Below are 24,175 nucleotides of genomic sequence, written 5' to 3' on the forward strand. Positions count from 1 at the left end.
AAGTATCTAGGTAATTTTCAACCACTTATAACATCACCTCAATCATACAGACGATGTCCAATCTTTATCTCGCAGTCATTGGTGTTGGCGGTGTTGGGCAAGCCTTCCTTTCTCAAGTCGCTAACCTCCCCTCCACCCTGCGACCTAGCTTGATCTTTGTCTCACGGTCAACCAAACAACTCTACAACTCATCCTACAGCGCCGTCAATGCATCTGACCTCCAATCCTCTTCCTCGAAACTTCTCTCCCTATCCGAACTGTCCAGCTATCTGTCTTCTGCTCCAGGCAAGACCATTCTCGTCGATAACACCTCCAGTCAAGATGTAGCAGATTCATACCCGTCATTCTTGAGTGCTGGCGTCAGTATTGTTACACCCAACAAGAAAGCTTTCTCAAGTAACCTCAAACTATGGAATGATATCTTTTCCGCGGTCGATTCCTCTAATGGCAAGGCACTGATCTACCACGAGTCCAGTGTCGGCGCAGGCCTTCCAGTAATTTCGACCTTGAAAGATCTAATCGCGACAGGCGATCAAGTCACACGCATTGAGGGTGTCTTCTCGGGTACTATGAGCTTCTTGTTCAATTCATTTGCACCAGCCGATGGCTCTGGGAAGGGTAAATGGTCTGAGATTGTTGCCCAGGCTAAAGATGCCGGGTATACTGAGCCCGACCCAAGAGACGATCTTAATGGCATGGATGTCGCGAGAAAACTCACCATCCTCGCTCGCTTGGCTGGTCTCAAAGTCCAAGCTCCTGACACATTTCCTGTTCAGAGTCTGATTCCGGAAGCACTGGCTTCGGCAAAGGATTCTAGTGAGTTTATGCAGCGGTTACCAGAGTTTGATGGTGAGATGGAGGCGTATAAGGACCAGGCGGCCAAACAAGGGAAAGTGGTTCGGTATGTAGGCTCTGTGGATGTGGCTGCTGAGAAGGTCAAGGTAGGCTTGGAGTTCGTCGATCAAGGGTCGCCAATTGCTAGCTTGAAGGGGAGCGATAACCTCATGTGCTTCTATACGAAACGCTATGTTGCCAACCCCTTGGTGATACAGGGTGCTGGTGCTGGTGGTGAGGTCACTGCCATGGGGGTCACGGCAGATCTGATCAAGGCCCTTGAGAGGTTAAGGTAGATAACAATACATGGGAGTGACAGTACGCTGATCGGACAACATCCACGACTCAGGGACACTCGGGAAACCTACGCCAATACGTAGACGACTAGAGATTCTGGTCTCAATAAGTAGATACATGATTGCATGTTTGGACGAATTTCATTATAACCCGCTCCTCATATTATGTGCTTGCGTTCCCAATCCCGTGTATCGTCATGAACAAAAAGGTGACGATCGTCTCAACCTTAGCTTCTCAAGTATTTCTTAACAGCCTCACCCCAGACAGCCCCCCTTTTGTAGAAATGCATAGCAGGGACACTCCCCTCCTTCAACCCATCCACCGCCTGCGCAAGCTCCTCTCCCAGCCCATCAACCTCCTTGATCTCCCGGATCGGATACAAATAAGTCTTGAAAGCAAACACCAACCCCTTCGACTTCGGCAACCGATGCAAAGTCTGACGCTCACAGCGCATAAAAGTCTTATCGAGGTCGAGCTCTTCATCCGCCATCTCCTCGACGACATCGCCTTCGTGCGCATGGTTCGTGCCCGGGCCTGCTGCGTACAGGTTGTCGTGTGTCTGGATGCTCCAGTTGGCTCGTTTGACGTATTTGCCGACCTCGAGGCGGGCAAAGAACCGGTCCATGGACCCCGAGATCTTGGCTTCGTAGCCGGGTACTGGTGTGTGGATTGCAGACAGGCGTTTGCCGAGCTTCTCTGCCGGGTCGAAGCCTGACGGGCAGCATACTACGTAGGCTTGAAGGATGTATTTCTTGTCGTCGTCCTTGGGGTTTGGCTTTTCCGAAGGTGTTGATGATTTGCTGTCGTCTTGTTCCTCGTCCTCCTCGGCGTGGAGAAATAAGAAGTCCTCATCGATCGTGCGCCCTAGAGTCTCTAGTAGGCGTGTCGTTGGTGTGGATGCAGATACATTGGCGGGGAAGATTGCGCCTGTGACCAGATTTTCCAGCATGAAGGTCTTGCCCATCTCATAGTCGGTTTCGTGTAGTTTGAACATTTTGGGAAAGCGGAGTGGCAAGTACGTGCCCATGAGAAACTCATAGTGCTCAACCACGGCGGGTCGGATGATATAGTCATCATTGACGGCTACCACATGCGTGCCGTGTTTGGCCATTGTGTCGCGTCGAAGGGCAATCCGATCTCGATATGTCTTGTCCATCTGAAGCAGTTCTGACGGGATGAGGTTTTCAAGTGCTGAAGAGTCAGATTCCACTTCAAGATTGAACGAAGCATGAACGCAGTCAACATTTAAAGCCACAAAATAGACAGAACTCAAGCAGTTCATCAGCCACGTGGGGACCAGATGCACTTACCCATGGTCAAATGGTACTTTGGCTTGAACGGTCGCAACTTTATGGGTTCAGTCTTCTCCCATTCGAAGTCGGGCTGTTCCTCCACGGTTGGGAACTCATCCCGTTTGATATATCGGTGTTCATAGCCGTGTTTGGCGGCTTCTTTCTGCTTGGCCTTGACTTGTCGGATAGCGATGAAGATGAACACCAAGAGCATTATGATGTTCGTGTAGTTGGCCTTTGTGAATGAAGTGGCCATCTTCCAGTCTTCCAATGTTCGCCATTTCCAGAAGAACGTAGGCCTCTCATAAAGATTTGGATTCTTCATGATGTGATGATCCTGCCGTCTGTGAAAAGCCTTCTCCTGATTCCCCTTGACAAAAGTCTCCTTTAGCAAACCGAGGCTGTTAGCAAAGACGATGCATGAAGATGTGAGTGGGTGTAGGTCCTAGACTCACCCTGGTGTTATATGCCAATGGGGATTGATGAATTATCTCAAACTTTCACTCCCCACGCCCAGTGACAAGATACCGGGAGAAAGATAACCTTCTTGGGTTCAAAGGGAAATACTTTCTCGCGCTTCTCCGCCGAACCCGTTGATATCTGACAAGGTTGCATTGCATTTGGTTGGATCTGGATATGATATTGCGGGGAACCGCCAAGTCATCACGTGCGCCGCAACCAATTAATCCGACTCGGGGCCCGGAACGGTGGCTTTGTTCTCCCGGGCCGGTAAATGTTGATTCGACCCGTCACACATTCCATCTCTGATTGGTCAGCCTGATTTTGGGCCATCCAGGCACGCGCTGCAGTTCGCGAAAGTGTCATGCTGCACATGCCTTTGCCAGACACCACTGCTTACAGCCACGCCGATCCTTTGCCATGACATGCCATGCATCGCTTGACATGACTCCATAATTCATATCGCAGGCTGCTACTGCCAACGGCGACGGATAAGCCACCCGTCCGTCTTCATTTCCCCGACAAGCCCGGTGTGTAACGGGTGGTCCATGGAGCAACAAGTGTGACAGACATGGCTTTACGAGTTTACGTCTCCCACACTGGGGCGGCCCTACCATACAATGACCCAGCCTCGCGTGTCGACACCCTACGATCATGGATCGAGGCCAACGCTGCGATTCCGATCAACCGTCAAATTCTCATGACTGCGAGGGGGAAGATTGTCAAAACCTTAGCAAACGAATCTGAAGTCTTTGTATACGACAAAGAATTCCTAGGCTCCAACTCTAAACCCCCGTTTAAGTCGAAGCCGAACCTCGAGACCCTACAAGAGCCTCCTTCATCCCTTGCCGATGAGACCAGCCTTGCTGCATGGCATGAGTTATTCAAGTCTAGACAATCTTGGGCCGTTGATGCCTTCGATATAGCAAGAGCTGGTGTCGAGAACCTCGAGGTCGGTGCTGATGAAGCAACGGTTATTGCGCGGTCTATGAAGGTCGCTCTTGACAATTTACGGAACCACATAACTAGCTTGCATCAGAAATTCCAAGAGACCAAACAATGGGCTGAAGGGTACATACAGGAACATCGGGAGGTACTTCGAGATTGGCAGGGTAGTGCAGAACTTTTGAGAGAATTGCCGGTGAGGGAAGATGTTGCTCGCATCCTCCGTCGATCGGTCGAATCAGATACCAATCGAACCAGTACTCCCATTGGTACCTTGTTTGATTTAATTGATCATGACGGCTTGCAGTTTGCCGCTGCAAAGGTTGAACAAAGCTCGACCCAGTTTCAAAAGGATCTCCGCGAGTTGCATTCGAGTATGGCAGCTCTCAAGGAAGATGCAGAAGGAGCTCAAGGCCAGGATCCACAAATACCCGATATTGATACGAATGCTTTGTTGGAAGAAGCAGAGACAATAGCAAACCGCATCCAATCCGATATGGATGATGTTTTGCAAATGACGGACAGTCAAAAGTCTGTCATTACCGCATCGAGGAAGGCTGCAGTTCACACTCAAGAGCTTCTTCCTGCATTACAAGGTGTTGTGGAGGAGATTGTCCAGGCATCTCTAGCAACATCGGAAGCAAGAAATAATGCTTCTGCCGAGTGGTACCATACTTTGCAGAATATCTCACGTCTTCAATCACGGCTCCAGGAATTGCAGCCTCGGATCACGAACCTAGACTTCACTGATCTGGATAATTGGCAGACCCTCAATCGAGTTTTCCAATTACCCCTTGTTTATGGTGATACTCTGATAGAGGCAACAAGAAGGACCGAGTGGACGGAGAAAATGCGGATCGAGGTCGATGGACTTCATGATGATCTGCTACATCAAACAGAAGAAGAGCAACGACGTAGGAAGAAGTGGACCACTGCACACAGCGACTTTCTCAGTGATGATCTGAATGCTAAAGACGCTTTGATCGACCTGAAGGCCTCATCTCCCCGAAATTCTTGGCCTTTTGTCAATCGGGACGAGATTTTTGCGTGGATCGATGATCTCCGGGCATTACAAATTGATGATGCTGTGCAAGCCATTACTCAGCGGCTGAAAGATCTAGACGCTGCGGTCCGCAAACAAAAACCAAAGCCATTCAAGAATGGGAGTGTGCATGATCTTTCTCAAAGTGCTACCCTTCAGCACGGGGACGAGGTTCGAGGTCTACAAGATGAGAAAAACCGATTGGAAGAAAAGCTTAGAGCTTCTGACAGCAGAGTCCGAAAGCTGGAAGATCTATTGCATCGACAAAGCCAACTTAGCCGACCTGCCAGTGGTATCTTTGTGCCCGGAAGTGCAGCAGATTTTGAACGACAGACTCCTTCACCAAATCCATTCAATAGACAGAGCGACCTCTCGCGAAGATCATCGATGTCCAACAGAAGAATGTCGAACACCCAAGACGACAAAATGTTGGTTCAAAAAATCCTATCTTTAGAAGGTCAAATCCAGAAACTTCAAGATGAGGCTCATGCCGAACGCAGATCAAGCACTGAGAGTCGAGACAAGATGCAGGAGGCAGAATCGGTTAAGAGGGATCTGATGGCCAATTTCGAGTCCCAAAAGCAGGAGTTTGAGGATGAAAGACAGCTTCTAGATGATGAAGTTCACAGGTTGAAAGTCAAAATGGAGGAAGCGGAAGATGAGCTTGATCGTCTTAATGAATCAAGAGACCATCTACGCAACGAGCAAGACCAGACAATTGCTAATTTGCGCAACGAATTGGACCAGTTGAGGAAAGCACATTCTGAAGAACAGGCTCAACATCTACGCAAATTTGAGGCTTCCCAGAAGGATATCTCGTTGCAGCGTGACAAGATTGCCAACCTTGAACGTCAAATCCACCAAGTCAAGGAGGAAAGAACCGCCGCCCAGGGCCAGAATGTCACATTAGCGAATCAAATCAGGACAATGGAGGACCGTCAACAAGACTATATCGGTATATTGCAAGCAGTCCATTCAAATCTTTCACCCGCTGGATCGGCACCAGAAGACCTGCGTCGTCTAGTGAATGCTCTTGAGATACTGTCGGAAGGTGCGGCTATTCATGCAAGAGGGCTGGATGACTCTTTGCAGCTCGCAACTGCAGAGAATAAGGCTTTGGAAGAGAAAGTATTCCACGGCGAATCCCAAATCAAGTCATTGACATCTCGACTGTCGGCGGCAGAGACACGAGCTAGTGAGACTCGGGAGAATCTTGATCAAGAAAGAAGCAGAATGTCTGCATTGCGATCTGAACTTGCTACTGAACGAGCAGAGATGCATAATCTCCGAGAAAAGTTCGCTGCTGGGGAGACAGGATCGGACGCTCTCAGACAGCAACTACAGTCAGAAGAACAAAAGGTGGCTGAAATGATGGAAAGCAAAGCAGGCGACGAGAGCTCGATACAAAGATTGAAACACGAGGTTGAGAATCTAAATCGTGAACTCAACACAGCGAATCAAAGTCAACAGACGCTCAAGAAACACCTCGACAAACGTGGTGAGAAAGCCAAACAATTGTCTGAACGTCTTTTCCATCACCATGATCGTATTATCCGTATGCTCGAGCAATTTGGATATTCTGTTTCTCGACAGGATGATTCGTTGGTCATTCAACGAGCTTCCAAGGTCAATGCGTCAACGATCCTAGGTGCTGGTGAGGGATCCTCAAGCATGAGACGAACAATATCAGGCTCTGTACCTCCACAGCACTATTCTGACCCATCCGACCTTGACACTTTATATTGGATGTCTGATACAGATGTCACTAATGAGAACAACAAATATCAGTCGTTTGTGACGGCCTTGCAGCGTCTTGACGTCGATACAACCGTTGATCTGATTACCAAACGCTATAAAGATGTCGAGACTCTTGCTAAGAAATATCAAAAGGACTCCCGTGGTTATCGTGAACGGACCCATCGAATTCAAGCCGAAGCACATGATAAGATTGCTTATCGCTCGTTCAAGGAAGGTGATCTCGCTTTATTCCTTCCCACTCGCAATCAAGCTACTCGACCCTGGGCCGCTTTCAATGTTGGTGCGCCACACTACTTCCTTCGTGAACAAGACGCACACAAGCTTCAAGCCCGGGATTGGTTGCTTGCACGCATTACTAAAGTCGAAGACCGTCTTGTCGACCTCTCCCGATCCATGCGTGGCTCTGCAATGGCTGAAGCGAGTGATGCAGGTTCTTTACGTTCCATGGATGACGAGAATCCCTTCGAGCTCTCCGATGGATTGAGATGGTACATGATTGATGCAGTAGAAGAAAAATTGGGCGCTCCTGGAACCCCATCGCTTGGAAAGTCGACCGTTTCCGCTAGTAACGTTGAGGTGAAAGGTCATATGGGACGGAAAGAGCAACCTGGGGCGTCTGGATCTGGAACCGCTAATACCACGCTTGTTACAAAGACGCTGACCAAAAGCCTTGATTCCCGCCGCTCGAGTTCCGGAAGTAAGAAAAGCGTTGATCTGACCCGCAAGCGCGGAGAGGGAAATAATAGCAAGGATATGCAAGCTCCTTTGGCACCTATCGTCAGTGATACAGATGCAGAGCGGGATGGCAACAACATTATGGTACGCAGAAGCCAGAGCATTAGCAAGGACAAAGGAATTGGATCACCCACGTCAGGAGTGAATGCTACAGCATCAGCTTCTGGAGCCACGGTACCACCCAGCTTGGTACAGCAGCCTTCTGAGACAGGCCAAACAGACAGGGAGGATGCCCATGTCTTTGAAGTGGTGAGGCGCGATCTCCTGCTCGGTCCATGAAAAGGGACCGAAATATCCTCCCTGTGGTGAAGAGATGGCTGACGCGAACCATATTTGTCGACAGGCTGCTGGTAGCAATATTTCTGCTAGTGGACATTTCGCGGGATTGCTTCCCCAGAAGTCTCCCTCCATCTTGTCCAGTCCCAATACTGGACCATCCGGGCTAAAGAAGCGTGCACCAAACTTTTCTTCAAATGTTCAGACCGACTCACGGGCATCTTCACTATCTCCACTGAAGCGCAAAACCCCTCTAGCGAGTCCCTCGAAATACTCCTCTACTACACCTACTGCCTCAAGCGCTGCTCCCTCGCCTGCGAAGCCTGCGCCAAGTACTAGAAATTGGGACAAACTATTCAGTATGGAGTATCGCGGATGATCACACTCCTTGGTTCCCAGAGGACTTACGAGGTTTTCACTGGTCTCTACAGATATTGTTACTTTTGATAGAATCCACCGCCACCGTCCTAGAGCTGTGTTCTCTCCAACTGGAGCACGCCTCGAAAGATTCCAGCTCTACATAGAACAAGATTTACAGCCATAACCTATAGTAGATCGATCATTCTCGAGCCGAGGATAGGGAGCTTCGCAGTAGACACCTCTTATTGAATGCGTGGGTGCAGTGTTTATCACCAGTGATCTCTGGTGTTTACTAGTTATTGGGGTTGTGAAAGGTATAGAAATGGGAAATGGCACTCAATCCTCCAAAACCAACAATTCGTCCCTCCTTACTGTAACCAAGTAATTATGACTTGTCCCGTCATCAAGCCCACGTGCATAGCAACCGGCCAGCTTGAACACATTCGGAATCACTTCTGATGGACAATCGCCATGGCATCAACTTCATACAACAACTCCGGCCATGCCAACGCCGCAACACCCACCACGGTACTCGGCGGACGATGATCCCCAATAAACTGCGTATACGCCGCGAGTCTTGATTTATCCTTTGGGTCCAAGTTGACGATATAGTGCGTGACCTTGATGATATCCGCCGGCGTCGCTCCTGCGGCCGCAAGGCATTTCTTCAGATTCTCCAGCGCGATTTCAACTTGCTCGCCGAAGGTCGCTGCTGCGCTGGCGGAGTCTGGAGGCACGCCGATCTGGCCCGCTATGGTAACTAATGTGGTCGTGGGTGAGAGTGGTGTTGTTTGCACGTGCGAGTAGATCGGGTGCGGAGGGCGGACGCCCGCTGGGTTGATGAGCTGGCGCTGGGACATGGTGGTACTGCTGTGCCGTGGGCGACCTTTTTTCCGACAGTTGAAGCAAATCTTGTCTAGTTCAAGGAGTTTTGCAAGTCACTGATGGTCTCCTTTTTTGGACTTGTGGTCCTCTTTATACGCATGGATGTCGTGCTTGAAGTCGTGACGGAGAAATGCGCTCGAGCTCTAAGCAACTACAGAGGGGTTGTCAGCTAGCTACTGTACGGATATCGCGTATTCGCTAGAACTCCAGACTCTTTTTGGTTACATATATTCACCAAAGAGTCTGACAAGCGCCGATCCGTTGCACACAGTCTACCCATTATCCGCCAACGTAGAGATGGATTCACTGAGTGAAGCTCAAGCCATCTCTCGTGCAACGTTTCGTGATTTCATGGGTGTTTGGGCAATATAAGGCTGCCTTTTGTCACGGACTCGTATGAGATATCGAACGAACATCGCTCAAGGCAGTCTAGGAACCAGTTTTGATGCTTCCGGAACTGAAGCGACACTGTCACCGATGGCTGTGTTACTCGACAGGAATGATGGTGTTGAGTTGCGCCTTATGAATGCTCAGGAGCTCTTTTTGGGATATTATACTATCATACGCGCTGTGGAATGAGATCTCGGAGATCTAGGTGTGATTATACCTCTTATCAGTGAATATAAATCTTGGTCCTCTGTTCGTCCACCTTGACCTGTGGGATACTGTTATAGGTGCTGTAGATAACGAGACCCCTGGTGTCGCCGAACACCCTGCGGTGCTGGCTGGAACACCTTGACCACGTCACAGTTTGGGTTCAGTTCATGATTCCCCTTCGAGAACTTACTAAAATGTCCACAAAAGCCTTTTCCCAGCCGAAACCCAGACGAAGCGACAAATCGGTCGGACTTCGCGTAACTGACGTCCTGTGGTCGGTGATACGGTTGATATGGCTGTGGTGGGCGAGAAGGCACTTTCTTATTAAGCTTAATATATTATAAGCCAATCAAAGACTGTATTTCCTTGTATACCGCCGCACTCGGCAGGGTTCACGCAGGACAGTTAGGAGAGGTTGCTTTGGAGTCTTAACAAAGTTGTCTCATAATTGTGGCTCGGAATCTATCCTCTACATCGGGCATATATTCACACCAATGTCGCTTTGATGATCTCAGCGCCATGCTCGGCCACCCCGTACACCACAGCTTGAGGGTTGCTCGTCGGCACGACCGGTATAATGCTAGCATCGCAGACTCGAAGATTCGCACACCCATAAACACGTAGCTTATCATCAACAACGCCTCCCATCTCTTGCGACATCATAGCACATGTACCAACAAAGTGATGCGTCCAAGCAGTATTGGCCTTGACATACTCCCTTGCCTCCTCGATGTCTGTGAAGCGATTCTTGTGCGGCTTAAGGAGAGATGCGAAGGGCTCTAATTGAGTCAGGGACTTTTCGGCGTACATGATGTAGCGAGCGAGGACTTCTACGTCAAGAGGGCTTGGGGAGAAGCCTACATCCAGCGTCATCCCAGTCTCCTTGTCTGAATGCTCGAGTAAGCTGCTGTTGATGTGCACGGAACCTCGAGGAAGAGGCGTCGACAGCACCGTGATAATGGTGAAGTGATTCCCAAGCGGGCGATACGATGGATCAGCCACACCAAACCGCGCATATAATGGGATGAACATGAACCGCCCCGGTGACTCTGTTTTGCTGGTGAGGTTCCGTTCGATGTACGAGTCCCAAGCCCTCCGGAACGCTGGCGTGGTAATCGAAGACCCCATTGACTTGCCCGCGGATTCCTTTAGAATTTGCTGTATCTCGTTCGTGCCATGATCATCTGTAATATCGGTCATAGGCATCTGCGCACTCAGAAGAGTAGAACTTCTTCCGATCGGGCCGCCTTTCCCGCACGCATACGTCTTCTCAGCTGCAGCAACAGCGCTGGGCTCTTTTCGGATGAATGCATCTAGGGTACTGACATCGTCTCGGACTGGGAACACGAGGCCTGAGTAGCAGTGGTTCTGGAAGTTCTCTCCAACGTGGGGATTGTCGACAACAGAGTCTATGCCTAGGTTCTGTAAACGTGACCTTCCACCAATGCCAGAGAACTCGAGGATTCTGGGTGAGTTGATGACACCTGCTGCGACAATAACCTCCTTGCGAGCCTTAATAATGCTCTGCTTCCCGTCCTTCGAAGTCACTTGAACGCCATCCGCAATATGCTCAGCTCCAGTATTTCTTCCCTTAAAGACGATTTTGTTCACAGTTGATCCAGTTAGGACAGTGAGGTTGCTTCTAGAACAAACGGGTTCAAGGTATGCGTTGGTCGTGAAAGACCTCTTGTTTGAAACCGGATCAACAGTGTCAAAATTCCTGATTGGGCCGTGTTGCAAGCCAGAGAAGGCATCGCATGGCGATTGTCCAAGCTGTGCTAGGCTGTCGTTCCAAGTCTTGACCCACGAGGTTGCTATTTCCGACTCATCGATGACTAGTTGAATCGGCCCGGAGCCTCGTGGTGTTGTTCCAGACGGGCCGTGGATCGTCACGGCTTTGCGCACAGCCCGGTCCATGGCATCGAAGCCCCAGCCACTGTTCCCAAGCTCAGTCCAGAAGTCGAGATTAGACTTTGAGCTCGGTTGGAAGACGAAGCCATTGATGCCGCTTGTGCCTCCCAAGGTGCGGCCTGCTGCCAAAGAAAGCGGTCTATCGCCATGTGGTGACTGGAAAGTATTGTCTTAGTAAGGGTACGCATAGAGAGCGGTGAGAAACTCACTGGATAGGTAGACTTGAACCCCCAATCCAAAGGACCGTTTCGTAAAGAATTATACAAGATGGGAGTTTGGAGATTTGGGTTCGAGCTGTCATCCTCTCCAGACTCGAGGACAGCAACTTGCAGACCCGGGTCCTCAGACAGTCGAGCGGCGACGATGAGCCCCGCTGTCCCACCACCAACAATGACGATATCATACTCGTCCGATGACATTATGAAGTCTGGTAGTGAAAGGGGGACCACAGATCAACCCTTTTCAACAACAAAGGAAGAATATGCTTCGGATGTATCATGTTCGACCCCATCGTGTGGGCCGGCTGGCTGCCGAATACCTTTCCAATTACCAACGGCTTTCGTTCCTGAAGTAGTTCCCTCCCCTGTATCTACTCACATTTTCGTTTCGAATCCCGTAGAGACTTGGAGTTTGAGAAAGCACCATGACATTCTTGGTCTGGCGTACTATCAAAGTCCGGGGCCGGCCCCAAATGATCTCGGGGAGGCGCCGAACTAGGCACGAGGTACCAGTCTGTGCCGGATACGGTAGGTGCCATAAAATGGACAACAAGGGGATTGTTCTGCAAGAGAACGGATAATAGCCATGCGTTAGTTTCGTTCGGTGAGGGGGGTTGTATTGATGTATGGAGGGGTCCGGAGGTATGTAACCCCGTACCTTTTCTACGTTGGTAGCGTGCAAGACAAGGCTTGAATTCATTCTGGTTCACACTATGTACGAGTACAAGGCAGAGTACCTACGTAAGCCATGGACCCTGGAGAGTACAAGGTAGAATAAGCCATAAAGCCTGGAGAGACCATACTAGTTAAGTTAGTGGGGGTGCGGGGAAGGGCCGGAGCGTTGCAAACCATGACATAGCTTTCTCCGCATTATCAACGGGCTTTCCGCCGTCCGATATTGGTCATCAACTGAGACTCTCAGGATCGCCCCGGCATAAACCCAATAAAGTGGGTACGAGTGCATGACAGCCGACGTCGCCGTATTTGTATGTAGCCACCATAGTGCGTGCAGACATCGATGGACTTCATCGGTTGCCCGAAGCATATCCCATTCATATCTCAGGGTAGACGTCGACAGTAAAGGACTGCAGTCGGTAGGATATTCCGGTCCTTGATTCTTCCACAACTGACTATTAGCCTGAACACGGGGCTATTCCCCGTAGTACAGTCCGTCGAATCCTTCGCGTTCAATGTTAATCACTTACTCGAAAAGACTGCGCGGATTGGCTTCATGGTGGTGGAGAACCTGCACAGCTCTGGGCTGGCTCATATTCAAGGACCGGATAATCACAAGGCACCTCCACTTTACCGAGAACAGGCGGGTTCCAGGATTGTCAACGTTAAGCATTTTAACACTACACATTTATCCAAGTTGTAATTTGGGGTCCTCAACGACTGCTATTACCGTCCTGGGCGCTGCACGCCTTGCTAAAGACTGGGATGGAGACGAAGTGAGAGGATGTGCATAGGTCAGGCACAAAGAAGCCGCCAGCACTTCGTTTGCCTGGGTTTTCGACGAAGCACAACATGTAGATTTGAATAGCTACAAGGCTAAATTCATAAGAAGCGGCTGATGTGTCCTACGCATGTCATTCTCTCGTTTCTCCTCGCTGTCAATCGCCGAGTCTTATACCCATAGCTGCCTTTACATTGTAGTGACGTCCATTTAAAAGTCCCTGTCTTCATATCTTGAGCACACACGCCACGATGGCGGACCTTGAGCCCATTGCTATCATCGGCATTGGCTGTCGCCTACCGGGAGATGTAGGAAACGCTGAAGACCTTTGGCAGCTCTTGAGCGAAGGTGGTTCAGGATGGTCAGTTGTGCCGAAGGACCGATGGAATGTCGATTCATTCTACCACCCTGATGGCGCCTCTATACAATCATACAACACCAAAAGCGGATATTTCATGTCGCAGGATGTCACACATTTCGACTCGAGGTTCTTCGGATTTGCCCACAACGAGGCCGATGCTACAGATCCCCAGCAGAGGATTCTCCTAGAGTCGACATACGAAGCCTTGGAGAATGCCGGAATCCCTATAGAGAGCATTAAGGGCTCCGACACCGCAGTATATGCCGCCCTCTTCACGCACGACTACGATCGGATCGCATACAAAAACCTCGACGGTTTGTCACAATTCCACACTGCCGGAGCAGGAGAGGCTATAATTGCGAACCGCGTGTCGTATTTCTTCGATCTCAGGGGTATCTCAGTGACTATTGACACTGGCTGTGTGAGTTCACGAAGGTTCACTCGCAGGGTGAGCGCACAGCTGACAACACTTGTGCGTTAAAGTCTGGTAGCCTGGTCGCGCTTCATGAAGCCTGCATAGCTCTTAGAACAGGACAGTCTCGGATGGCCATTGTTGGCGGCACGGAAGTCCTTTTGCACCCCGATCAAAATATCGCCATGAGCTTGAGCGGGTAGGCTCACACAATTTTGTTTTAAACGGTAAACTCTCGTTGCAGCCTAGCTGACTGACTTCACTCTTCTAGGATGCTCAATCCAGACGGCAAGTGTTATACATTCGATAGCAGAGGAGCTGGATACGGTCGCGGAGAAGGTGTTGCCGTTGTCATCATTAAGCGGCTGAAAGACGCGCTTGCAGACGGCGACACGGTCCACGCCATCGTTCGTAACTCCGGCGCCAACCAAGATGGTAAGACTAATGGAATCATGCTCCCGAACCCGGATGCTCAGGAGGCCTTAATCCGGAAAGTGTACGGCGATGTGCATCTCGACCCCGCCGATACTCCTTATGTCGAGGCCCATGGTACGGGTACGAAGGCGGGTGATTTCGCCGAAGTGCAATGCCTGGGTAACGTCTTTACTGAGAATACAAGGACCCAGAACCTGTACGTAGGCTCAGTCAAGACCAATATTGGCCACACGGAAGCGACTAGTGGTCTCGCTGGCTTGATCAAGTCGATTCTGGTCCTCAAACACCAACAGATCCCACCCAATCTGAACTTCATTAAGCCGAAGCCAGGCCTCAATCTGGACGAGAGGCAGATTTCGGTAATTGCTCTTATGAATCTGCATGCCATGCATACTCATCGTACTTACCTTCTTTCTTAGGTCCCGCTAGAGCTTGTCCCTCTGCTCCCCGAGGGTTCTAAAGGCGCTCACAGAGTATCGCTCAACTCCTTCGGTTATGGTGGTACCAACTGTCACGTTATCGTTGAATCGCTGGACCAGTACCTTTCTGACCATAGCGGGTATCTGACCAATGGAGCTGCCAATGGAACTGTGAACGGAATTGTCAATGGATCTACGAATGAAGTCTTCAACGGTGCCAATGGTGATTCTGCTGCATTTCCCAGAGGAAAGAATGGCGCCCGATTCTTTAGCGGCACAAATGGCGTCAATGGTAGCCATATCAGCAATGGAGTTAAGGCAAAAAGCACGGCATCGGCAGACACCATGCCGCTAATCTTCCCCCTGTCAGCCACCTCAGAAGCTGCCCTAGATGAGATGCCGGCACAGATCCAGAAGTGGCTTTCGCGCTCAGACGCTTCTCCCTCCGACTTGAGTGACCTTTCCTACACTCTCACTTGCCGTAGGTCGCTCTTCAAGTGGAGGAAGGCCTTCGTGGCTTCCGACGTGGCCGAGCTTACAGCAGTACTGGCCGAAGGCAAGATCTTCAAGACCCGTTCAGCACCATCAGCCAAGGTTGCATTCGTTTTCACTGGACAAGGTGCTCAGTGGGCAGGTATGGGAGCTGATCTTATAGGTTCCTCTCAAGTCTTCAAGAGTTCCATCGAGAGCTCGTCTCAGTTACTCAAGAGCCTGGGTTGCGAGTGGGATCTTGTCCAGGTGTTGAGCAAACTTGAGGCAGAGAAGTCACGGATCAACGAGAGCGAGATTGCGCAGCCTGTGACTACCATCATCCAGATGGCGCTGGTGGATCTGCTCGCTCATTACGATGTCAAGCCCAACTTTGTTGCGGGACACAGCTCTGGTGAAATTGCCGCTGCCTACGCTGCTGGGGCTCTCGCCCGAGAAGCCGGAGTCAAGGCGTAAGTGAGCTTCTTTGAGCACTCGACCTGCATTGATTCCTGCCTCAGATATGTACTGATACTGTCTTCAGCTCGTACCTTCGAGGTCTACAGTCCGCGATTGCCAGGAAGCTCAACAAGTTGCCCGGATCTATGCTGGCCACAGGTTATGGCGAACAGGCAGCGCTCCAGACAATCAAGGCGGCCAATGTTGACAGTGAGATGGGTCGCGTGGTAGTTGCCTGCATCAACAGCCCAGCTAGCACGACTCTTTCTGGAGATGAGCCTGCCGTGCTTTACATCGCGGAGATGCTCCGAAGTGGAGGCGTGTTCACACGCAGACTCAAGGTCGAAACAGCCTACCATTCCCATCACATGGAGAAAGTGGCTTCCTCCTACTTGAAGTCACTCCAAGGACTCTCCAGCACTGATATTAGGCCCGATGTTGAGTTCCATTCATCTGTAACCGGACAGATGAAGACTTCCGACTTCGGGCCAGTATACTGGGTTAAGAACCTGGTGTCCCAAGTATGAATGCGCTTCTCTCTCAACATTTTGATGCTTACGGATGCCGAGCAGGTTCGTTTCAACGATGCTATGACAGCTCTACTCAAGAGTATGGCAGCAACAGGTCCACCTGACGCTGCCAACATCTTAATCGAGATCGGACCGCACTCCGCCCTCCAGGGTCCGATTAACCAGATCCTCAATTCTATCACTGGCTTCAAGTCCACTTATATGGCTCCCCTATCTCGAGGCAGGAACTCAGTCTCTTCCTTCTCGGCAACCATAGCCCGACTATATGAGCTTGGCGCAAAAGTGAACCTCGAGAGGGTGTTCACCAAGCCTCGACGTGTCATTGACAATCTTATGCCATACCCGTGGGATCACCGGGTCAAGCATTGGGCCGAGTCGAGACTCAGCCGCGACCATCGCCTTCGCACATTCTCGTATCATGACCTCCTCGGTGTGTATGATGTTGTGAGTTCAATTAAGGAGCCTCGCTGGCGCCACCACCTCAGCATTCAGAGGCTGCCCTGGCTCAAGGACCATGTTGTTGATGGTATGGTCATCTTCCCAGGCTCTGGTTACTTTGCTATGATCACAGAGGCCATGAAGCAGCTCGTGCAGTTGAAGAATACCGACTTCGATACCAAGATTTCTAACATTATTATCCGTAATGTGAGCATTGCCCGTCCCATCATCCTGCCTGTTGAATCGACCAATGGCTCCAGCGACGATATTGAGGTTCAGCTCATCCTCAGCCCTTCCAAAATTAGCTATGCCAGCCCCTGGTACTCGATCTCTATCCTATCTTTGCAGTCAGATGGAACATGGGCCGAGCACGTCTCTGGTACTGTGCGCGCTGAGCTTGAGTCTGCTAGTGTAACTGGTGCGGAGCGCAAAGCAACTGTCGACGAGGCCTTTGAAGCCTTTGACAGGATCCAATCACGTGCTCAGGAGAAGATGAACATGGAGACCTTCTACGATGAACGAAGAGCAGCAGGCAACGACTGGGGCCCGAGCTTCGCCCTTCTGTACGAGGCTCATATCGGGCCTTGGGTTGGATTTTCCAAGCTGAGGATTCCAGATGTGGCTCAGTACATGCCTGCAGGGTATCTACAACCGCACTTAATCCATCCAACAACTCTCGATGCGGCAAATCATATTGCACTGGCCGTTTTCAATAGGGAAATCAGGAATGCTCCCGTTATGCCCATCAACACCGAAGAAGTTATCTTCACCAACAATCTCTCAAGCAAGCCAGGCGATGAGATGATTATTGCCATGGAGCTGAAGGCTGAGGGTAAGAGTCAAGCACGTGGAGATGTTTGGATCTTCCAGAACGACCCCGATACCCGTGGGGTGACGTTTGTGAGCTCTATAAGAGGTCTTGTCATGCGAGCTGTAGGTGATGGGGCGAGCACGGAGGCATCGAAGCCATTCCAGCGCAAACATACCTACCAGGTGTACTGGAACGAGGATCCTGATCATCTCGACAAAGCTTCTTTCGCACGCTTGGTTGAGCCGTACGTCTCGAAGAACCCCGAGCTCTTCGAACAGCTCAGCACTATCGAACAGGCCACAGCTATTTACCTCGATAGGGTCAAGAATATGCCTGTGATCCAAAACCCAGAGACAGCGCCTCTGCCCCATCTACGCGACTTCTCACGTTGGATATTCGACTATGTCAATTCCGATACTTGCAAGAAGATCTGCGAATCTCTGAGTGATAGTGAGCAGGCTGAGCTTCTGGATCGATCTGATAGCTCTGACATTGAGGGTAAATTGCTCGGCCGTGTCGGCAGAAACCTTGCAGGAATCCTGTCAAACACTGCTGATCCGCTTGAGCTGCTTGTGGCTGACGATCTTTTGGAGCGATTCTATAATCACGGCCCCTTGACACCATTGTATCAGCAGTTATTGCAGTATGCACGCCTATTGACCAACAAAAACTCGCAGATGAACGTCCTTGAAGTCGGCGCTGGAACCGGAAGTGCCACTCTTCCGCTATTCAATAGCATGGGCGAGGACGCATCGGATTTGGTCAAGAAATACACGTACACTGATATCACGTCCGGTTTCTTTGAGACCGCCAAGGAGCGGCTAGACAGGTGGAAGTCCATCATCGAGTATAGAACCCTTGATGTCTCCCGTGATCCCGTGGATCAAGGCTACGAAGCGAATTCGTATGATCTGGTTGTGGCCTCAAACGTCTTCCACGCAACAAAGTCGATCTGTGAAACCTTGACCAACGTCAGGAAGCTTTTGAAGCCTCACGGCAGACTACTCTTTGTTGAGATCAACAACAGTACGGCAGGGGCCAGCCGCAGTCTTGCAACTATCTTCGGAACCTTGCCAGGGTAAGCAAAATCAGCCTACTTAAGCTCGTAGGATGTAATTGTTAATAAATTACTAGATGGTGGGACTTCATCGATGGTAGGGAGGGCTCTCCGCTTCTGGAACCCGACAAATGGCATGAGCAGCTTCTCCAAACATCCTTCGGTGGCATTGAGTACTCCTCCCAAGACTGTGATGGTCCATTGGCCCGAGGCTCCTTCATTGTCTCCAAGGCCATTGAGGAACAGAAGCCACTCGATAGGGCCTCTCTCATCGACTCTGTGACTGTGATTCACAACCCTGTCTCCCCTGTGGGACGGTCAGCATCCACTGCCCTCACTTCCGTGTTCCAACAAAACGGGTTCTCTTCCAATGTGAAGTACAGCTGGGAGGCTCTTCCTGAAGTCGATTCAGAGGCTTGCGAGGGAACCATGTATGTGGTTCTTGACAGTGCAAACTCATCCGTCCTCGAGCACCCTACCCAGGAGATATTCAACCGTTACCAGAACCTCCTTGTCAACTGCCGCAACCTTATTTGGATTTCATTCCAGGAAGAAGGTGGACTAAAGGAGGGCTCTATCAAGGGTTTAGCGGATGGTCTGGCTCGTGTTGTCCGACGTGAAAACGGAGTTGTCAAGCTCATCACTATTGACGTCAGGAACGTTCTCCGGACCGAAGATGATGTGAGCCGTTTTGTCCTCAAGATTCAGGATGTTGCTCTTCAACTTCTAGCGCCTGATGTCGACGACCGTGCAACGGTTGATGAGGAGTTCGCCCTCGATGGGGACAAGCTTCTCATTCCCAGAGCATACGCCGATAAGACGTTTAACAACTGGACCGACCTCGTCAATGGGCGCAGCAACCTCTCGCTTCAACCTTTCAAGGTCCAGGCCCTGCCATTGAGGATGGAAGTCGGCGCGCCAGGTCTCCTGAGCAGCATTCATTTCGTTCACGATGCAGATGCCTCCTCTCCCATGGGCAGCGAGCAGATCCAGATCGACTCCAAGGCCTTCGGTGTCAGCTTCCATGATGTCAGATGTGCGCTTGGCCAGCTACAAAACGGTACCTTCATGGGTGAATGTGCCGGCGTTGTCACAGCTGTTGGCTCCGGCGAATTCGTGCAGCGCACTTACAAGGTGGGCGATCGCGTAGTTGGCATGCATGCTCAGGCGTTTGCCAGCTACTCTCGTTTGAACGGATACGACGCGCATGTTTTGCCGGACAACCTAAGCTTTGCGGATGCTGCGTCAATGCCAGTCGTCTTCACAACGGTTTACTACAGCTTCGTAAAAATTGCACGCCTCGAGGCTGGTCAGTCGGTGCTGGTTCACTACGGCTCAGGAGGTGTTGGCCAGGCTGCAATCCAGCTTGCCAGCCATTTCGATGCCGAGGTTTTCGTCACCGTTGGCAGTGAGGAGAAGAAGCAGTTCATTCTGGACCACTTCAATATCCCCGAAAGCCACATTCTCTCATCTCGGGCTTCACCCCGCGACCTGAAGCGACACCTACTACGACTGACACAGAACAAAGGTGTCCATGTTGTTCTCAACTCAGCGTCTGGTGAGATGTTGGCGGAGTCATGGAATTGTGTGGCCTCTTTCGGATTCCATATTGAGCTTGGTAAGACTGATATTGACAAAAACACGCATATCAGTATGGCTCCATTCAAGAGGAATGTAACATTCTCCTCGGTCGATCTGGTCACCATTGCCAAGGAGCGTCCGAAGGTGTTCTACGATGTTTTGGATAAGACCATCGCTCTCTTCGCCAAGGGTGTTTTGAAGCCGGTCTATCCCCTCAACAAATTCCCCATCGATCAACTCGAGTCCGCTTTTAGGCTTATCTCGGAGAGAAAGCACATTGGCAAAGTGGTTTTAGACTGTGAACATGAAGAGAAGGTTCAAGCGGTTCTGCCTGCGCCGGCCCCTATCGAATTACAGTCAGAAGGTACATACATCATTGCAGGTGGTCTTGGTTCGATTGGCCGTATGTTAGTGAGACACCTTGCTTCACACCATGCCGGGCATATCATCACGCTTTCCCGCGGGTTTCTCGCTGATGAAGAGCGACTTCCGTGGCAGGCCGAGATTGCGAAGCTGGGAGCAAAGCTTCATGTCTTGAAATGTGACATCACCGATGCATCAAGCGTGCAAATACTTACTGAATACTGCCGGGCGTCTCTGCCTCCCGTTCGCGGAATCTTCCATGCCGGAGCGGTCTTGAGGGTATGTACATGTTGCTTTTAACGCCCAGTATTGAGCGCTCATAACTGCTATCTTATCCACAGGGCAAGCTGACCATGACAATAGGACCGCCCCTTAGCCATGATGACATGTGATGAATGGAACGCAGTGCTTGGCCCCAAAGTTCAGGGAACCTTCAACTTGGACCAAGCTTTCAGCTCCCCAGATCTCGAGTTCTTCGTTACTCTGTCATCCATCGCCTTCACATTCGGCAACCCAGGACAAGCAAACTACAGCGCCGCAAATGCTTTCCTGGACTACTTTGCCACTCACCATGACAGGACACACCAAACTCGTTACGTCTCTGTCGACCTTCCTGTTATTGAGGAAACGCAAGCACGCGCTCAAATCGAAACAGCGACCCGCAACTTCATCCTGCAAGTATCCACGCACTTTGACGTTGAAGAACTCATGCAGCTGATGGACTACGCCATGGACCGCTCGGTCGAGCTGGACAGGCCGTTCATACATGCACTTATGGGCTTTGACCGGAAGTCCTTGGGCCAGGGCACGGGAGACGACATTTTTTCTCTCCTGTTCCAGACGATTCCTCAAATGAAGACCTCAAATTCTCAAGATCAAAACGGCGGTGATGCCAAACAAGATATCGAGGGCCTTCTCATGGCCGCCACAAGCTTTGACGAGGCTGTGAAAGTGATTATGGACACAATTATTGAGAAATTCGTGAGGTTCCTCAACCTCGAGGCTGATGATGTTGGACCCGACCACCCTCTCTCGTCCTATGGCCTTGACTCGCTTGTATCCATCGAATTAAAGAACTGGATGATGCGCGCTTTCAAGGTTACTTTCCAGGTGTCAGAGCTGACTAGCTCGCGGAACATCGCGCATCTGGCGGAGCTGTTGGCAACCAGATCCAAGATTATTCCTACCGGCCTCAGCAAGCAGACGCAAGATCACAATCAGAACGCTGGAAAGGATGAAGCCCAGGGCAAAACAGACTTACAGGAAGAACAGGATCTGCTTACTCAATCGGACGACGCGCACATCGAACCTCTGCCATGCTGCCCGCTGCCCGCCAAGGAGGCCCGGCAACCGGTCCCGGATCTGGTTCTGGGCTTGCAAAAACACCTTGAGAACATTTCACATTTCGCTCACAGCGAAGAAGAGATAGAGAGTCTTCGGTCAGCTATCAAGGAATTCCTTGCGCCAGGCAGTGTTGGGGAGCAAGTCTACAAAGAAATCCAGAATGATAGCCGTGATCCTAAAGTGAGCAACTGGATCTCGAACTTCGTGTCTGAGGGATACTACATGCCCATGCGACAAGCTCTTCAATACTGCAGCTTCTTGGCCATGAACCACCCCGGTCCTGTCCAGCATACACAGGCTGATCGCGCTGCGTTACTCGCTGAAACTGCTTTCCAATTCAAGCAAAAGATTGATAACGGGACAGTGGAGCCCCTGTACATCTTGGAGACGCCTGTATGCCAGGCTCCGTTGCAGTGGATATTCAACACCTATCGTCAGCCTCAAATTGGGATAGACAAGATAAGGAAGACAGCAGGTGACTATTGTGTCGTGTTCAGACGTGGTCGACTCTTCCACGTTCCTCTTCGAAATGGAGACGCTCCGGTGTCTCTCGACACGCTGAGAGCCACAATGACAGCTATCCTGGACCATGTCCAGGACGAGGGGACATGGGCTGGGATCTTGACCAGCGATACCCGTGACTCATGGGCCAAGGTAAGTCAATCGTCCATCCACGCGACTCACTGAAAGACCTCGGTACATTCTTCTCGACATATGACTAAATTCTCAATCCAGATTCGTACCGATTTGTTGGCGGTCAGCCCTTCTAACGCCCAGTACTTCCAAGTTATTGAGGAGGCCGCATTTGCGATAAACCTCGATGACAGCAGCCCAACCAACTTTACCGAGATTGCAAAGCAATGCAAGATGGGCAGCGGCTTCAATCGCTGGCACGACAAGCCTTTGCAATTTATTGTCACCGCGAACGGGCAGTCCGGCCTTCTCATGGAGCACTCGTACCTTGACGGCACGACGCCCATACCGCTTTATGATCGCATACGTGACGCGATCGCGGCTTACAAGCCGAAGGGCCAGGCGACACAGCAAGTACTATCACCTGAAGAGATCCCACTGGCTCTGCCTTCCAGTCTTGACAAACACATCTCCTTCCTTCGTGAACAATGGCTTAGCAATAATGCTCTCCGCGACTTCATCTCGTATGAGCTTCCGACTCTCAGTGGCCAGATTCTCGGCCGGAGTAGGGTCCCCATCAAGAGCGGATACGATGTCCTGTGTCAATTGGCATTCTTCCTGTACAATGGAAAGCGCGTCGTTCCCAACTGGCAGCCTGTGATGCTCGCACATTTCCACGACGGTCGCCATGATATGGTTCAGATGGCATCACCAAAGGTGCGAGCCTTCTGTGAGGCCGTGGTGGCAACCGGTGAGGACGAGATACCGATCCTGCAGAAGCGCAACCTGATGATTGAGGCGGCGCGTGATCTCAGCCGACGGTTGAGCGAAGCCAAGGATGGTAATGGATTCTTCCGGCTGTTCGTGACTATCGAGCAGCGATGGCCGAAGGATCAGCCCAGGCCAAGAGTGTTTGACGATAACCTGCAGAAGAGGACGATGGACTTCCCCATAAGCAACATGAACCATAAAGGGGTAGAGGCAGTGACTACACCGCTGGATCCTCACGCACTGAGGATCAGGTACACTATTCATGATGACCAGTGAGTTTTCTGGTCCCTTATAATTTCTCAGATCGAAGTAAATGCTAACGAACGTCCCTCGCAGCACCCTTATGAGCCTGAACTGCCCTACAGGGGCGGCTGATAAGCTCATCGAAGCCGTCAACGAAGCGGCCATCATCATCCGAGAGCTGAGTCTGGCCATCTGAAGTAGGAATTGAGTGCTGTTTGTCCCTTGTTAGAGATAAGTAAGTGCAATGTTGATTTTACTCTCGCAAGGTTCAGGGTGAAGTGACATGTATGACCAAAAGCCAACATAACACACAAGCTAGTGGGCCAGACGCTCACCACCACTCTTCGTCCGATATGCTAAACACGTCACAACAATGCGATATCGCCTCGAAGTTGGCACAAGTAACTGTATTTGATAATTGGCACGTCCTGGAATTGTGTCCTGCTATACCATAGCTCCTGCAGTGCCCGCTCAGCGCCTCCGACATGAACCATAATGGCATCCGCCTCCCCCATGTCAGTGTCGTTGACGATCGACATTAAAGATCGTATTTAAATGTTGGCACCTAGTCTGTGAATAACTAATCTTATAAGTTCATAGATATCCATAAGTCATGAGGTGCGAAGATCCTCATGATATGAGGCGCAAGCACATAGTACTAGTGGCAACCTATATAGATTACCACTTATAGTATGTGCTTAACCCCTGTTGCCTCTATCGTAATAGAGGAATAGAGCCAACACAGTTCAAGTGATATCGATCTTCTCCCTGATTGTCAGGGTATA

General features: G+C 50.6%; 6 protein-coding genes across 6 annotated transcripts; 3 read left to right on the forward strand and 3 right to left on the reverse strand.

Moving 5' to 3' along the window:
• Positions 1-53: 53 nt before the first annotated feature.
• Positions 54-1,130, forward strand: LTR84_000873 (uncharacterized protein; the record flags this gene model as incomplete). The annotated part of the gene is made up of 1 exon (XM_064844502.1): positions 54-1,130. The coding sequence occupies one exon, from the start codon at positions 54-56 to the stop codon at positions 1,128-1,130; it is 1,077 nt and encodes a 358-aa protein (XP_064712362.1).
• Positions 1,131-1,357: 227 nt separating this feature from the next.
• LTR84_000874 (uncharacterized protein) lies at positions 1,358-2,748 on the reverse strand (the record flags this gene model as incomplete). The annotated part of the gene is made up of 2 exons (XM_064844503.1): positions 1,358-2,322; positions 2,442-2,748. 2 exons carry the CDS (start codon positions 2,746-2,748, stop codon positions 1,358-1,360), a joined length of 1,272 nt encoding a protein of 423 aa, XP_064712363.1.
• Positions 2,749-3,453: 705 nt separating this feature from the next.
• Positions 3,454-7,641, forward strand: LTR84_000875 (uncharacterized protein; the record flags this gene model as incomplete). Its single annotated transcript, XM_064844504.1, has 1 exon — positions 3,454-7,641. One exon carries the CDS (start codon positions 3,454-3,456, stop codon positions 7,639-7,641), a length of 4,188 nt encoding a protein of 1,395 aa, XP_064712364.1.
• Positions 7,642-8,447: 806 nt separating this feature from the next.
• Positions 8,448-8,858, reverse strand: LTR84_000876 (uncharacterized protein; the record flags this gene model as incomplete). Its single annotated transcript, XM_064844505.1, has 1 exon — positions 8,448-8,858. The coding sequence occupies one exon, from the start codon at positions 8,856-8,858 to the stop codon at positions 8,448-8,450; it is 411 nt and encodes a 136-aa protein (XP_064712365.1).
• Positions 8,859-9,966: 1,108 nt separating this feature from the next.
• LTR84_000877 (uncharacterized protein) lies at positions 9,967-11,810 on the reverse strand (the record flags this gene model as incomplete). The annotated part of the gene is made up of 2 exons (XM_064844506.1): positions 9,967-11,547; positions 11,601-11,810. The coding sequence occupies 2 exons, from the start codon at positions 11,808-11,810 to the stop codon at positions 9,967-9,969; spliced, it is 1,791 nt and encodes a 596-aa protein (XP_064712366.1).
• Positions 11,811-13,316: 1,506 nt separating this feature from the next.
• LTR84_000878 (uncharacterized protein) lies at positions 13,317-23,586 on the forward strand (the record flags this gene model as incomplete). The annotated part of the gene is made up of 10 exons (XM_064844507.1): positions 13,317-13,847; positions 13,964-14,037; positions 14,110-14,632; positions 14,693-15,633; positions 15,705-16,140; positions 16,192-18,476; positions 18,533-20,678; positions 20,763-22,397; positions 22,479-23,419; positions 23,484-23,586. 10 exons carry the CDS (start codon positions 13,317-13,319, stop codon positions 23,584-23,586), a joined length of 9,615 nt encoding a protein of 3,204 aa, XP_064712367.1.
• Positions 23,587-24,175: the final 589 nt, after the last annotated feature.

Source organism: Exophiala bonariae, assembly GCF_035927105.1.
Source record: "Exophiala bonariae strain CCFEE 5792 chromosome Unknown scaffold_1, whole genome shotgun sequence".
NCBI lineage: Eukaryota > Fungi > Ascomycota > Eurotiomycetes > Chaetothyriales > Herpotrichiellaceae > Exophiala > Exophiala bonariae.